At 39.5% G+C, this 15,825-nt stretch overlaps 1 protein-coding gene across 1 annotated transcript in view; it reads left to right on the top strand.

Annotated features, from left to right (window-relative positions):
* Window positions 1-15,825, top strand: part of LOC139223846 (inactive dipeptidyl peptidase 10-like) — a 69,248-nt gene that overhangs the window by 15,473 nt on the left and 37,950 nt on the right. Inside the window, exons 2-3 of the mRNA XM_070855850.1 lie at window positions 8,605-8,719; window positions 8,820-8,915. Coding sequence (XP_070711951.1) covers window positions 8,605-8,719; window positions 8,820-8,915 — 211 coding nt within the window. The remainder of the gene's footprint in view (window positions 1-8,604; window positions 8,720-8,819; window positions 8,916-15,825) is intronic.

Genomic DNA, 15,825 nt, shown 5'->3' with positions numbered 1-15,825 from the left:
AACTAAATTCAAGATATTTAAAAAGTGTAAGTGGCCATTTTAAGAATTAGACTGGATTGCAGATACACATAATTTAGAGAAAGAGAACATTTCAGACATTCTTCCTACGACAAAAGTCATTTTTGCCCTTCATCTGCATTCAGTTTCAGATAACACTGTCGTTTTTTTTTTTATCTGTGATAGAATTCTTACTCCCATTTTAGATATCTATCCATCCATCCATCCATCCATCCATCCATCCATCCATCCATCCATCCATCCATAGGGCTGGAGCCAATCCCAGCTGACTTTGGGTGAGAGGCCCTTGTCTGGTCGTCAGCCAATCACAGAGCCGACACACAGAGAAAGACAACCGTTCATCCTCACACTCATCACACTCATTAATCTCACCAATTAACCTGGTGTTCTGAATATCCAAAATACACTGTGGCTTGTAAAAACACCATGAATAGTAAAAGTGAAATCACCTACCTGCAATTAGAATTATAACTAGAAACCAGGCACGAATCCACAAATATGTTTTTATGACTGCTGACAGCCGGATTGAATTGGAAGCTCAGTATGTATGAGTGGCAAGAGTGACGTCACCTGAAATGACAATCGTGGACAGGAGGAATGTCCTTGAGGACATCTGAAATGTTTCTAGGAAGATAGATATCTGCAATATATACCCAGTCTAGCTATTAGATGTTAAAACAGCTTCTCATAGGAGACTAATATCAGCGGCTTGGTTTGTCTTTTCTGCTCTATCTTCATTTATCCACCTCCTGTTATCGCCATTATTTTTGGATGTTATAGTGTGTGTGTGTGTGTGTGTGTGTGTGTGTGTGTGTGAGTGTGTGTGAGATGGGGTTTGTGTCTTTGGGGCTTTCTCTGTGACACCTATCAGTTTGCATCCAGTCTCTTGGCAGCAGGAAAGGCCAGCTGGTTACTGATCTGCCCGATTGTCTCGCTTCATTCCCCTCTGAAGGGATTTCAGATGGAGCCTCGGTTCGGCTCATTCTCCGATGACACGCCGGGCTATAATCCTATAATTTATTTTCTGAGGGATATTCTAATAGCCTACTAGATATTGCAGAGGAGCTCTAAGTCCCTGAAGTGATACTGTAGGAGTAGTAGAGTGACATCATCAGAGGTAAAAATACCACAGCCACACTGTAAGTCCCTATGGGGATATTACACTGCCATACAAATACTTATTCACAGGAAAACTCTACTGCAAGCTTAATATTCGGTCTTGGAGTTTATCATAGGTCCTGTTAATGATGTGATTTTTAAATTTAATCAAGCCATGCACAGCATTTGTCAGGATTAATTAAACCACAGGCACGATTTTTAGTTTAATTAATGACCAAAATAATGACTGATTTCAAGTTTTAAATTGCTTCCATTTAACTTTGCGGCTTTAACTAATTGTGGACTCATCATGTGACTGATGTACGTTCACACTGGGCAGGAGGGCCTCAAGTAAATATTCAGCACCTCCTGTGAGGCACATTTAAGAGGCACATTTTGAGGGAATATCTCCTCTGTAGGTTCATCCTGAAGCTCCTGCCACCAGTGGGGGAAGTAACTGAGTAAATTTACTCAAATGTGTAGTTGAGTAACATTTTGAGCTTCTTGAACTCCATTTTCTGCTACTTTATACTTCTACTCTATTTATAGCTAAATATTGTACTTCTTACTCTACTGCATTTATTTAACAGCTTTAGTTACTTTACAGATTCAGATCAATGCTACAAAAATATACTCATTATATAGATTATAATGTATTATTATCAGTTAAGATGTTATTGATCCTGGGGTTACAGTTTATAAAGCAATTAATATGTGCTCCATCTTTAATGATTTAATAATTATAATCCAATAATATTAAATAGCTGATTCTTAAATGGGCCTTTGTGCATAATGAGTACTTTTAGTAGTTTAAGTGTATTTTTGATAGTAATACTAATATTTATACAGCAGTACCAGTGCAGACTAGACAGACTAGATATTCAGCACCATGGACAGAGCTTCAGCCGTTCAGGCTCCTGACACCGGATGTTAGCATTGATTTAAAACAATAAAAGCCTATGACAAAAACTGGATCACAAATGAATCTAAATCTAAAAAGTGGCTCTACCGTCCTTAATCCCACTTAACTACATGTATTTAAAATTTAACTCAAGCTGAAGTAACCTACTTAGTAAAAACGTAAAATTACTCATTATGATGGAGGACCCATTTCAGAGTAATGTGTAGGGTTATAACATTACTGGAATATAAGTATTGATGCATTCATGTGTAGATCACTTTAATGTTGCAGCTGATAAAGCTGGAGCTATTTTTAATATAAGTTTATGCATTTTTCCTCATATTACTTTATTTACTGCTGAATATCTTGTGATTTCCCCCTAAACGTATGACATCATAATTTATTTATTCATTATATTGTGTGTTGTTTAACTGCATCTGCATAAAAATATACTTTAACTACCAAAAGTAGAAGAACTCATTAAGCAGATTGGCCCATTTAAGAATCATCTGCAGTTTAATTATATTATAGGATTATGGCTGCTGGTGCATGAATGTGTTCATCACTTTGATGTTACAGCTGGTAAGGCTAGAGCTAATTCAAATTACTTTATATACTGTTGGGTTGCTTGAAGAAATCAATAAAACCATAGTCATTTGTTTGTGTATATATATATATATCATATATATATATATATATTTCGACTGTATGGATCCTGCAAGTAAGTTAAAGTATTACATTAATGTGGTGGAATAAAAAGCACCTTTGAAACCCTTTGAAAGTATATAGTGGTATAAATGCATAATCTAAAATAGCAGACAGTAGGGCTTTTACAAATGTACTCAGTTGCATTGCACCACTGCTAAAGCCTGAATCATGAGGCGGCCATTATTTTGAAAGTCCCCCCGGAAGTATCCCCGGTGTTGATTACGGGCTGCTTTCCGCTCCTGCTGCTAAATTGACGCGCCGACAGGTTTGGATGTTATTACCGGGAGAGGCGCTGGATTCAGGCTGAGCAGGAGGACCGTGGCTCCGGGACAATGACCGCGTCCAAAGATCCGACGAAGAAGAAGCCGAAAGAGGCGCAGCAGGAGGAGGTAAAGACCCAAAAGAGGAGAGAGAGGCATGTTTATTTAGATTTACTCAGCTGTGGGGAGATAAATCTGGGGACAGGCGCCACAGACCGCCTCTGTGGACGGACACCAGATGCGCTTCTCTGGTGCTGGGGCTCCTGTGGAGCTCTGCTGGTTGGATTATTATGGAAACATATGAAAAGGCTGCATGTCAGGAATATTTCCAAACACGTCTTGCATGTTTTTCATGCATCTTCATGTTGCATGCAAACAGTGATGGTGGAACAAGTGCTCAGATGTTTTACTTATGTAAAAGTAGTAATATTACAGAATAAATACTTGATTCCAAGTAAAAGTCCTGAATTTAAAGTGGTATTTAAAGATAATCAGTTGACTGCTCTTACAGTATTAGAAGTAAAAGTAGTCATTGCAAAAAAGCAGCAACAAAAGTAAAAGTACTAATTAGTCCTGCATGTGTTCATCACTTTAATGTTGCAGCTGGTAAAGGTACTGCTAATTCTAATGACTTCACAAACTGCTGGGGAGCTCAGTAATTACTAATACTTCATCATTTATTAGTTAATTTAGACGGTGTGTTAATAATCTGAATCTGCAAAGTAATTAGTGTTGTCAGATAAACAGAGGGGAGAGGATTTGGTCGTGTTTGAGGTTTGAGCAGGCGTGAGAACCGCAGCTCTGTAATATTATGTGATGTGAGTTGCATAACACAGAATCAGTTAATGTCATTAACAGTAGCCTGTGTGGACGCAGCAGAGCGCTGACACGACCATAATCACACTTAGTAGGATACTTCTAAAACATTTTGCATAATTTAACTGTGATGAATCAAAAAAATATAAGAGGAAATGACAGATAGTTCACATGTATGCACTATTAAACACTATAAATACAACGTATAGCTGGATTACTATATGTTAGTGTATATTATAATGAAATTAAAATGCAAAAAATGATTTAAAACAGAATAAATTTGAATAGAATTTTATATAGTTTGAAAGTTAAATCATTAACACAGACACCTTAATTAAAACAGTAAAATATTCATTAACATTAATATGAAAAGCCCAAAAAAAGTCCCATTAGAGGAATGAGGGACATAAAAAGACATGAAGACGAGATATTAAAGAAACACAAGGTGATATAAAAGATTCATATCATGGAGGGTTTAACAGGAGGAAAATAGAATAGTAGATATAGTAAAATAAACGTATGAAACAGGAGCTACAGTGGACAGTGCAGGATATGATCAGATTCTGTTTGAGTTTTATTTTGGTAAAGAAGCGATGTTCCTTTGTCTTTGTACCAAATGCAGCAGGAAGTTTTCCTCCACAGGGCTCAGAAAAACTGGTTAGATTCAAAAATGTAATGCAAAAATGTGTCAAAAATAAAGATAGAAGTCCTGTTTCTGCAGAAAAACTGATTCTATGTGACATTAATAGATACAGTTTAGTCCAGTGGTTTCCAAACTGAGGGTCAGGCCCCTCCAAAGGACCGTGGGATGGCAACAGGGAGTGGGAAGAAGAAACAAGTTCTGACACACCATTTGTTTTTCTACCTTTTATTGTGGAATAGTTAATAATAATAATCTCAGTCAATGCGGTCCAGTTTGCTATGAGAAACATGCAACGCCTGCTTAGACTTTCAAAATAAAGCTTGCCGAGTAGCAGGCCATGAGCTTTGAAAGTGTCAGGTGACCTTCATCGTCGTGGTAGCGACAGCAAACATGTGGTTGCCGCTGTGAGATTGTTGCAGTTGGGTTAGGTTAGGACATGCCGGAGAGAACAAAGTCACGTGACCTTCGTCGTCACGGTAGCAATGGCCATGTGACCTGTGTCGTCATGGTGACAACAACAAACACGTAGGTTTAGGCACCAAAACTACTCAGATCAGGTGAATACGATACAATAAAATAAGCAAATGTAAGTAAAGTAACTCAGTGATGACTATCGTGGTTTCATGTGGGAAACAAACCGCTGCCACACCCGACTGATATGAAATGATGCTCGAGGCGTCATTGTTTGAAGCGTACGGCCACTGACCGAGCTGGGAGTGAGGAGGGGTTGATCCACGACGAGCCCTCAACCACTGTGTTAAACATTTAATCATGTGTTGTACGTGTTCTTGTTAAATCTTAACATGAGATTACGTTGTTCCCCTGTGAAATACGGTGAAGCAGAAGCACGAGGTAGAAGAAGGGGAAATATTCACGTGTTTGTTCAAGCAAAAAACGTGTCTGGATTTCTGTGGGCTTTCTCTGGAAAATCAGCACCTTCTCCAGATCTTGAGTGCTGATCTATTTCTGTGTCTGTATCCCTTTAACGCTCGCTGTCAAACACACACACACACACACACACACACACACACACACACACTCGAAAACACAAACACCGACATACATACTTGATCTCCCCGCCTGCTTTCCTTTCCACTGAAGTGAGTCTGATCAACAGACTGTTGCAGTGAACTTTGTCTGCTAAAGCCCTGCTTACACACACACACACACACACACACACACACACACACACACACAGACACACACACACACACACACACACACACAGACGAAGCATGCAGAGAATTAGCTCAGAGATGTTGAACTAATACATGGAGGAGCTGCTGATGGTCCAGTGGTGTGCAAAGAATGCTTTACCCTCTGTGTGTGTGTGTGTGTGTGTGTGTGTGTGTGTGTGTGTGTGTGTGTGTGTGTGTGTGTGTGTGTGTGTGTGTGTGAATCAGTTTTTCCTGCTTCATTAATTAAACAGCTTCCACTAACCGTACATGTGATACAGATTGTTCCGGACGCATTTGTGCCTTTTTATCTTCATTGTCAGACAAATTCATTCAGAGCGGTTTTATGATAGTAATACTTCAGTCAGCTACTGTATAAAAAACATTCCTCTTTAAAACCAAAAGCATCCCTGCTGTCTCCACAGAATCAGAAGTACATTTACTTCTTATGTGTATTTACATTTTCTGCTGCTTTATGCTTCTACTTCACTACATTTTCAGAGGGAAAGATTGTACTTTGTACTGCACTACAAGTAATTACTGTTCAGACTGAGAAAAGATATCAGGAGCTCATAAAATATGATGCTGTGCTTTACTATTAAACTAACCGGTAGTTTATAAGATATCCAATAACATAATGTATTATTAATGATATAACACTGAAAGCAGTTTTTCTGCTGCTTTTCCATTAGTGGGCTTTAGAGGAGCTTTTATGTGGATTTGATTACCCTCAAGCAGAGCCAGGCTAGCTGTTTCCCCCTGTTTCCAGTCTTTATGCTAAGCTAAGCTAACCGGCTGCTGGGCTGTAGCTTCATGTTTAGGTATTGATCTTCCTATTTCACTCTCAGCAAGAAGTGATTAAGAGCATTTCCAAAATGTGTGAATCTGTCTGAACCCAGGACAGTTTGGGGTTTTAAAATCAGCGGCTTGTTTAAAGTTTTCTATGTTTTATTTGTCTGGAAATTGGTCCCAGCCGGAGAGACCAAAGAGCTGCATGAGATCAACATTTTCTCCAGTGACAAATCACGTACCTGGAAAGCAACACTTGTCTCCTGTTCACCTCTCTAACGTTGTATGTGACCACTTTGTACGTGTCGGTTTTACAAAAGAAAAGTTAACATTCACTCTGATGTTTGAAAGAGGCTTCACACTGTCGCTCTGTCTTTCTCTCAAGCTTTGAGAAGCAGTGAATTAAACACCTTATGACAGCTGCCTATTACAGTTCCCTGCAGCGACCCTGCTGGAAACCTCCGAGCGCCCGCCCAGACCTGTTTTCTGTCCAGATCCGAGGTTGAAACTAAAAGCCCTCCTTGCATCATTTTCTCTTCTTTTCTCTCTCGTTTAAAAGTCCCGGCCGCAGGTGACTTTCATCATCCTGGCCTGGAGTCAGAGTGAAAAGATCAGTCCAGAGAGATGATGTAAGCCAGTAGCTTCTCGACAGCCGGGTCAGAGATGTCAGCGCGTAAAAAGTTACAGATTTGGACACTCATGAGCCAGCCGCTGAATTTCTGCCTTTGGTACAGATGATACGTTTTTCATGTCAAGTCTGAGTATTTTCTCTTCCTTTTTTTTTGTGCACAAAAAGCTGCTCTGATGGCTCTTTTTGGTGGATAATCACCTCGTCTAGACGGGATGAATATAAGCTGCATCACAGTCTCTCTCTTTTTACTGTCCAGTCATGAGAAGAGCTGGACCGCAATATTTCTCTGGTTGCCAGATACCAGAGACAGTTGCTAAAAAGTCTCCTTGAAGTATCATTTTATTCTATTTTCTATATTTTCAATCCCATAAGAACATGAAATCTATCATTCTCTTTATTTGCTTTCTGATTTCAGTCCTCGTTTGTTTGAGACATGTGGCCCTTTATTTTTCTTCCTTTCTTATTATTTAATGTGTTATTTTAATAAAGAAGTCAGTGTGGTGAACTGAAGCTAGCACAGGAGAGGAGACACTGGTATTAAAACCAGACGTACATTTTTAGATATGTATGCACAGACTGTTCTCTCGATAGAGTTGAGGAGAAGCTATACAGGATTATAGAAATCTGCTGACGATGTCAACACAAGTCAGTGTTTTCGATCTAATCTAGATCTTTTAATAATTAATAAATTATGCTTTTTCAAATCTTGTAATTCTTCTTAGTTGTGTCTTTCACACATTTAGGAAAATATATGTTTCTTTTTGCAATTTCATCAGTGGAGGTGCCTTAATCCTTCATTCTTTCTAATGTCCAGCAGGCGGTGACTCCATTAGGTGCATCTATGCAGAGAAAATGAGCTTAATTCAACACTTGATTTATTACCTCAGTAAACATTTTCCCATTTTCATGGTCACAGCTGTCAAGTCTTATTCAACACAGCATGATGTTCATTTAGGAAATTATGGTCCAAAATAGAATAAATTGGACCAGAAAGCAGGGGAGGCTTTAGAGTGGGACTATCGTATGACTAACCACTCAGAGGTGGGTCATGCCTAAACCTAACCAATCAGAGGTGGGTCATGCCTAAACTTAACCAATCAGAGGTAGGTCATGCCTAAACCTAACCAATCAGAGGTGGGTTTTTGCAGAACGAATATCACTGCCTTCAAAACAGCAGTCCACAAATTAATGGGCTACATCACGGTGGCTACGTCCACTTCTTATTTGCTGTCTGTACTCACAACGCAATGCTAACATGCTGACGTTTAACAGGTATAACGTCATGTTTAGCATGTCAGCATGCTACTATTGTCTAATTTGCAGTAAACACAAAGCCGAGGCTTTTAGGAATAATAGTGGCTTTGCAGGTATTTGGTCATAAACCAAAGTATTCTGGCACTAAAGTATTACAGTTAATCCTGAGGGGATGTGAATGTGTGTAGCAACACATGTGGCAATCCATCCAATAGCTGACATTTTACCCCCCAAATGTTTTTCCTAGTTTGGTGTAGAAGAGCTTGACTGGTTCAAACACAGACTGGAACTGTTTTTTTTGGGGTCTGCAGGAGTTTGTGGATGTCAGCCCCCCGCAGAGGAACTGGAAGGGCATTGCTATCTCTCTGCTGGTGATCGTGGTGGTCTGCTCGCTCATCACCATGTCTGTGGTCGTCCTCACACCTGGTATGTTAACTCACTGCTATGCTACACCTCAGTTCGTCCTTTGTTCTTTGGAGATGAAGCTGGAGGAACATCTTGGACCTGACTTGTTGTGTTTTCTCAGCGGAGATCCCCGGCAACAGCAGGTCCAGGCTCACTGTGGCAGATCTCTACAAACCAGAGTTCAGCGTTCACGACCCCGTGGCCAGATGGATCAGCGGTGAGTACGGCATGTTCACAGTCTTTGTATTAAAAGGAAAGAGTAAAAGCTCCACCAACAAACCCCTTGAGTGTGTTGAACTGAGCAGAAATGTCACACAGCTGAAAAAAGGGCTTTTGATAGTGAATTAAGATCAGGCAGCTGTGTCCACATGTCTGCACAGAGGCAGGCGTGGAGGTGAAGCTGACGTAGCTCATGTTGAGAATCAGGAAGCGAGGACGGTGTGACATTGGGAGGAGAGTGTGATGATGATGCAACAGGAGAACAAAACGGTGTGACTTTGAGCAGAGAGTCTGAACTGGGCTGTGTGCAAGTTTCTGAAGGCTGGAGAGACACAGTTGGGTATTTTTTATCTTCTAAAAATGAAATACACAAGCTCCCTTTTGTCACGTTTTGGTGGAACAGCTGGTCATGTCTGGCTGCTTCATCGCCTGCAGAAATTCAAAGCAGTTTCAGGTTCAACAGTCGCTTTGAAAACAGTGGGGATTTTTAACACCTTCATGCTAATTTCTCAGCGAGAACGACTGCGCTTGTCGATGTTCATTTTTCACCCCCAAGCTTGATGCCTTGAACTTTTGAGGAGGCACAATTTAAATTCACCAAAATAAAGGTCAAAAAACATCACCTGGATTCAACCTGAAATATTAGTTCTAGTCCATAAAAACTCCCAACAGACGAACGCTGTCTCCTAGAAATGACGTTAATATACTCATTTATATTTCACACACAACTTGTTGGATGGTGCTGAGTGCCGCCTGTGGTCATGTTTAGGCAACAAAAGCGTTTAAACTCAAATTTAAACTTGATGGCAGCAAAACAACACAGATGAGAGCGGTGAGAGGGAACCAAAACATTACATTTGAGGGCCTGAAAACCAAACAATGAGCTCAGTTTTTGTGATAATTCTCTGTTGGTTTGTCATTATCATCTCTGTCACATTGCACATATCATTTGATCCTTCGTTATTATAAAAATTGTGACTGTAGCAGCTTCACGGTTAGAGAACGATCATGCTTTAGTTTAAAGCGGCTTTAATCTATATTGTTTATGTAAGACACAACTTTATTCACTTTTGCTGCTCTCATAGCATTTTCAGCATAGTTAGAGACTAGCTGGTGAAGGTAGCGGAGCATTTAGCCACTAAAGAGCCAGATGTTTCCCTCGGGAGATGGTGGAGACCAAAAACAGAGCTAAAAGAGAATGAGTGTATCAGGTGAACAGAAACATGACATAAGTTGTTGCCGTCAAGTGAATGATGAAAATAAACACACTGCGTCTTAATTTTTCAATTTCTAATCAAGAACATCATGTTTCTCTGACCTTAACTAAGTGTTGTCTAAACATAAACCAGACAAATTATTAAAAATGCTAATTAATAATAAGGTACAGGAAGATATTGGTAAATTAGTGGTACAAATAATTTCCAGGAGACATTATTGTCAATACAAAGCTGGTATTTACTTGTCTTTGATATTACTACTACTACTAACAGCAATCATAATCATAATAATCATAATCTTTATTTATAGAGCATTTAAGTGCACAAAGTGTTTCACACATGGCAGCAAATTAAGAAACGCTAATTAAAAACAAATAAACAAACAATTCAAGGAATGTGATCAAAATTATTTATTTGAATCAGTTCAGTTTAACTGTTCTGATCTAACTATGAAAATAAATCCAAACAAACTGATTGTTTCTCAGCTCGACGTTGCTGACTTGTTTCATAAAAAGCCACTTTTGTCCAAATAAAGTCATCAGACCCAGAGGATGGACTTGCTTTTCCTACCAGGGGAGGAAAAACAAGTTCACAGAGCTGTGGGTAAAAAGTTCAGAGCACTGTGGGAAGTGCATTAGAAGAAAATGAGAATCTCTCCACCTGAGGTTTCATTACAGACTCCAAACATTTGTCAGTGCAGAGAGGTGGCCAGTTTAAATTCCATCTATATTAAAACCATTTGTTCACCAAGATCACAGTTGCTAAAAGCAGCTGCGAAGTGTGAGCTGCCTGCAAAGTCGAACTGAATCCATCAAGGTCAAAGGAATCTGGATAATCTCATGTGAAAGACGTTCAGGTGAAACAAACTCGCTCAGTCCTGCTCCGAAACGCTCATCATGTAACAGCTGCGACACTTTTGGAGACTCTGTGATGCCTTCAGGGACACAGGCAGGTTTTTGGAAATACTAATAATTTAGACAATTAGTCCAAATTTACCAAACAGAACGTGAAAAGCTATTGAAGGGCCACCAAAAAAAGTACATTATATTCATTCATTTGATGTTTCAGTAGTTCCTGAAAAATATTTTAAAAACTAATTAAACTGTAAAATTATAATAAATTTAATTAAATGTAGTAAAGATGTGAATAAATTAGTTAGAAAGGAACTTAATTAAAAGTTAAATTAATTCTGTTTGAATAATCAAATCAAATTGCAAATTAGATCAACCTTAAAATCCAATGAAATGATATTGAAATATATTATTTTAATAAATGAAATCTTATTAAAAAATGAATTTATTTACTTAATGTTTTATATAAGTAAAATATTGACTTGTTTTTTTAATCTCAAATTTTTAACCTGAGGATGTTTTGTGAGCACGACCCAAATGTTTGGTTTATTTTTTACAAATACGTCTTTGTTATTCATCACCACATTTGCACAAAGTGCATAAACAAAGAGTAATTGATGCGACTCCTGCTGACTGGCATATCCAAACACAGATGGCCTCACAGCGTCATGTCGAATCAAGAGCACGACAACCTGCGGGTCAGATATCGTCCCACCCTGTGATCCACCATATTCAAGCAATAACATGAACAACAACATATAATTAACACATATGGGCACCAGTGAGCAGTGGTCACAGGAAGAACAGCCCGGACACGATCCTGTAGCTACATGCAAAATCTGAGATATTTCTGCTGTATCAATTAACTGAACTCATCAATTTTCCCTGCATGCACTGCACACTTACTCATACAACATATATGAAGCACGCTGCGCTACTTGTAAGGATGAAAATAAGTAATGACCCATTCAGTTCTTAATTAAGCCAAATTAGATAAATCCCACCCATTCAAATAATAAAAGAAACCCAGTTTGGACAAATCTTTAATGAGAGCTGAATTATTTGATCTTGTCCTGTAAATTATTCCTGAGGCTTCTGCTCCGGCGTGAAAAGCAGTCAATAAAAATCTTCTGATCAATTCAAAACTTTACTGGAAGCATGAGGAGAAAAACAAGCAGCATATGTTTGATCCTTAGATACACTGATCGCAGGTATACAGGCAATTTTATTGACTTTAAATCCCACCAAACATTATTTATGTTTGATGAGCATATTCAATACAAGTTTTAAATTAAATTGCTATATTGCCATGATGATCTTATAGACCATGATGCATTGCGGTAGATGAAACTACCCAACGGTATATAAAGTAGTTAAACCAGCTCAACCTTATTCATCTGCAGCAGTGAAATGTAACATCCACATTAAAGCAGCAGTGATATTAATACAGAAACAGAAAAACCTGTTACTTTTTTTACACATTTTTACTGAAGCAAGGTTTTGAATGCAGCACTTTTACTTGTAGCTGAGTATTTTTACTGCTTCTTTTACATAAGTAAAAGAGCTGAGTCCTTCCTCCACCACTGTGCAGGCGATAAAAATAAAACCTGCATAGAAATAGGGGACATGCCCACACGGGTAAATGCCAAGCTGTGGCTATAGCACTAGAGGAGTCTCGAGCCAAAAACATGTAATGTAGTGTCAACAGTAAAATGCAGTAAATTCACGGCTCTCCAAGCGTTTCTCTTCTTCACAGCAGAAGAAACGTCCCCTCCATCACACCCTGCCACTTGAGTTCACTGACCTTTTCCACCCCAATCTTTCCCCGGGCCACATTGCCAGCACCTCCTCATTATATTTTTTTCTCCAGTTACACAACTTGCACCCCGCTGGAGGTGTTACAGCCCAGCCTTGATCTGTAAATGACGCCTTTATTGTTTCACACAGCATGTAGATGTGTGTACATCACTCCTCCACATGTTCCTCGCTCGTATTCAAGTCTGAACCTGGAGAATCTTGAATGTCTGCATCGTTTAACTGACAGCGTGACAGATTGTGGTTACGTTCGAGCTCTGAAAAGAAGAAAAATCAGAGAGAGAGAAAGAAAATAGCAGCTACACTATAGCTGGAGGAGTCAAACAGACTCACAGTGGTTGCTTTAATGGTAAATTCGGGAAAGCAGATGACTAAATATATCCATAACACCCTTCTGCTGGGAGTGACAGAAGGAGAGACACAAGGACAGAGGTGGTGGGAGAGGGAGGCAGTGAGAGATGGCCTTCCTGCTCTGGATATGAAACACAGATCCACCGCCTGCTGCGTCCTTCCCTCTACAGGGAGATAATAATAATGACTAGTCCTGTGGCCTGTGGCTTCTCATTACGGGCTCTGGTTGGGATGGCCTTTAACACACACACACACACACACACACACACACACACACACACACACACACACACACACACACAAATGGGCTTGTGAGGACCGTACTTGACTCCCTAAAAGCGGGGACACACATTTAATCTTAATGATTTGAGCGTCACAACTGATCAGACTGAATCTGCTTCAGTCTCAAGCTGTAGAAAGTAATAAAATTATACGACATTATTCCTATATTAAAAATAGATTACGTGGCTATTTGCATGTCAAAGAGGTTGTCGTCATTAAAACGAGCCCTAAAAGAATTATCTGCAGTTTCCCGCAGTTTTATGAGACCTATAGCATATTTAGGTTTTTGGTTTTTTGATTAATTCTCGTCGTTTTGGACGCAGCAGGCAGCTGCTTTCAGAAAAACTCTAAACAATACAGTTAGAGACTAGCTGGGGAACACTGGAATGGCCTCTGTATACATTAAAATAGGTCCAAATGATAAAAACTTAGATGATGCTGGACTCCTTTGTAAAAAACATTGTATAATATTCCAGCAATGTCATCTTGGAATTACTTTTTTCTCCCGCAGAGCTCAACAGAACAGAAAGGTCAGGGCATTTCCTGTATTAAATAGCCTCCTTCACTGAAAACAATTCCAATTTAAATATTTCAAACCATTCAGTCAGCTTTCACACCTCAGACTGATGAATCACAATTGCCGTTACAGCGCAAGTTGCTTTTGTTTGATGAAAAATCTATTGAGGAATGTTATAAATGCAAGCGATGGTTTAGATTTGTATGTGAAGAGACACTGTAGATGAAAGACGAGTGAGGAGGAGACATTTTCACACACCACTCCAACGTCTGTATGCTTCAGCTCCTAGTCAGCAGTCAACTAGCTGAGCTTATCATAAAGAGTGGAAACAGGGGAAAACAGTGACCCTGACTCTGCCCAAAGGTAACAAAATCCTTGTCCCGAGGTTGCAAGGAAGCCAACGGACACTCCAGGAAGTTACTGTGCCTGGTCCAGCTCATAATCCCTCCTGAAAAACCTCAATTTATCATTTTTGCAATTAATTTCTTCCCGTTTCCTGTGTTTGTGTTCAGCCAAGCTAACTGACTGTCTCATATTTAATGTGTATAGTTGTCTTCTTCTCTCAAATTGTTTCTTTAAGCCTTTAATTTAGCAGAGGAAGCTCCATCTAAACATCTTGTATATATGTAAAATCAATCAGAGCAGATGGATGGAACGATGGCTTGACTGTAAATTGTTAAAGTTATACATTTGGAAACAGATTTTGCTGTTAGCTGAGGTGTTTATATCACCTTGAGTGAGAAGTGACTTGCTTTCTCGTGCCAAAATAATGGATTTTTCAACCCAACAGGGTCAGCCGTCCCATTAGCTGTGTCGTTGAGATTGATGATGAAGTTGGGAAATTACCAGCTGACATTATTGCGTGGTGTAAATCTAACGCTGACCGGGTGTGATGAGTGCCGAGAGCCCGTGTAGACGAGCGTGGTCTGGGCTTGAATTTACTGCTGGCTCTCCTCCAGGTGTTGTGGGTATAATTCAGACCCGTCTTGTGATGGAAATTGCTTACTTGACAACCTCCAACTCATTTCTTCTTCTCTCCTCTAACATGCGAGTCAGGCTTCAATAGCTGCTCGCCGTAATATACTAGCACAAGAGACACATGAGAACTCTTTGTAGAAATGAATAGTACTTCACAAAGTGCCTGACTGAAACAAAGCAAGAGGCGTGGGACTCACGTGGAGCCCTCCAAACCTTCGGGATGTGCAACATGTGCAAGAAGTGGAAACGTGAAAAGACGTGAGATGGAAGCTGCAGAGTTCAGTGGATGCTGAACAAGAGCTGAACATCATATTTCCAAACCAGAGCGAAACAATCAGACACATCAGCGCCCAAATCTGTCTCCTGACCACACGACCAAAAATGACTTTAGAAAAGAGTTTTTAAATAGTTTCAAATATCAAGTTACATTTGTGCTGCTGTGCTTGTAGTCATTTCTATGCACACACAGTAATCATTGCTTAACGTTGTTGATGAGGTTTTAATTTCTGGATGCTAATTCGTCTTAAAAAATTTAATAAAGCCCAAGAAAGAGCTAAATGTGAGGTTATTATGTGCTTGACTGGTCCTGTGCTGGGACCCAGAGGTTCATTTTGTCTGTTAACAAAAATGCAAAGAACCGTTTTCTTATTTGTGGAACAAAAGAAAAGTTAAAGATTCTATTCATCAACACAACCTGGAAGAATGAAGCTCTTGTGGATTTAACTGGCTCAGCGTGCACACACTGCTCACTCACAATGGATGCTGCACTAACTTAGATGTTAGCAGTGAGGTTTCATAAACAATTGGATGTTTGCGTTCTGACATTTCTTTGTGTTGTTAATAATTTAAGACAGAAATGTAAAACAGAAAGGCTCCGCAGGCTTTGGTGAAATGGTG

The sequence above is a fragment of the Pempheris klunzingeri genome, chromosome 24, assembly GCF_042242105.1.
Source record: "Pempheris klunzingeri isolate RE-2024b chromosome 24, fPemKlu1.hap1, whole genome shotgun sequence".
Lineage (NCBI taxonomy): Eukaryota > Metazoa > Chordata > Actinopteri > Acropomatiformes > Pempheridae > Pempheris > Pempheris klunzingeri.
This window is presented reverse-complemented; position numbering and strand designations above follow the sequence as displayed.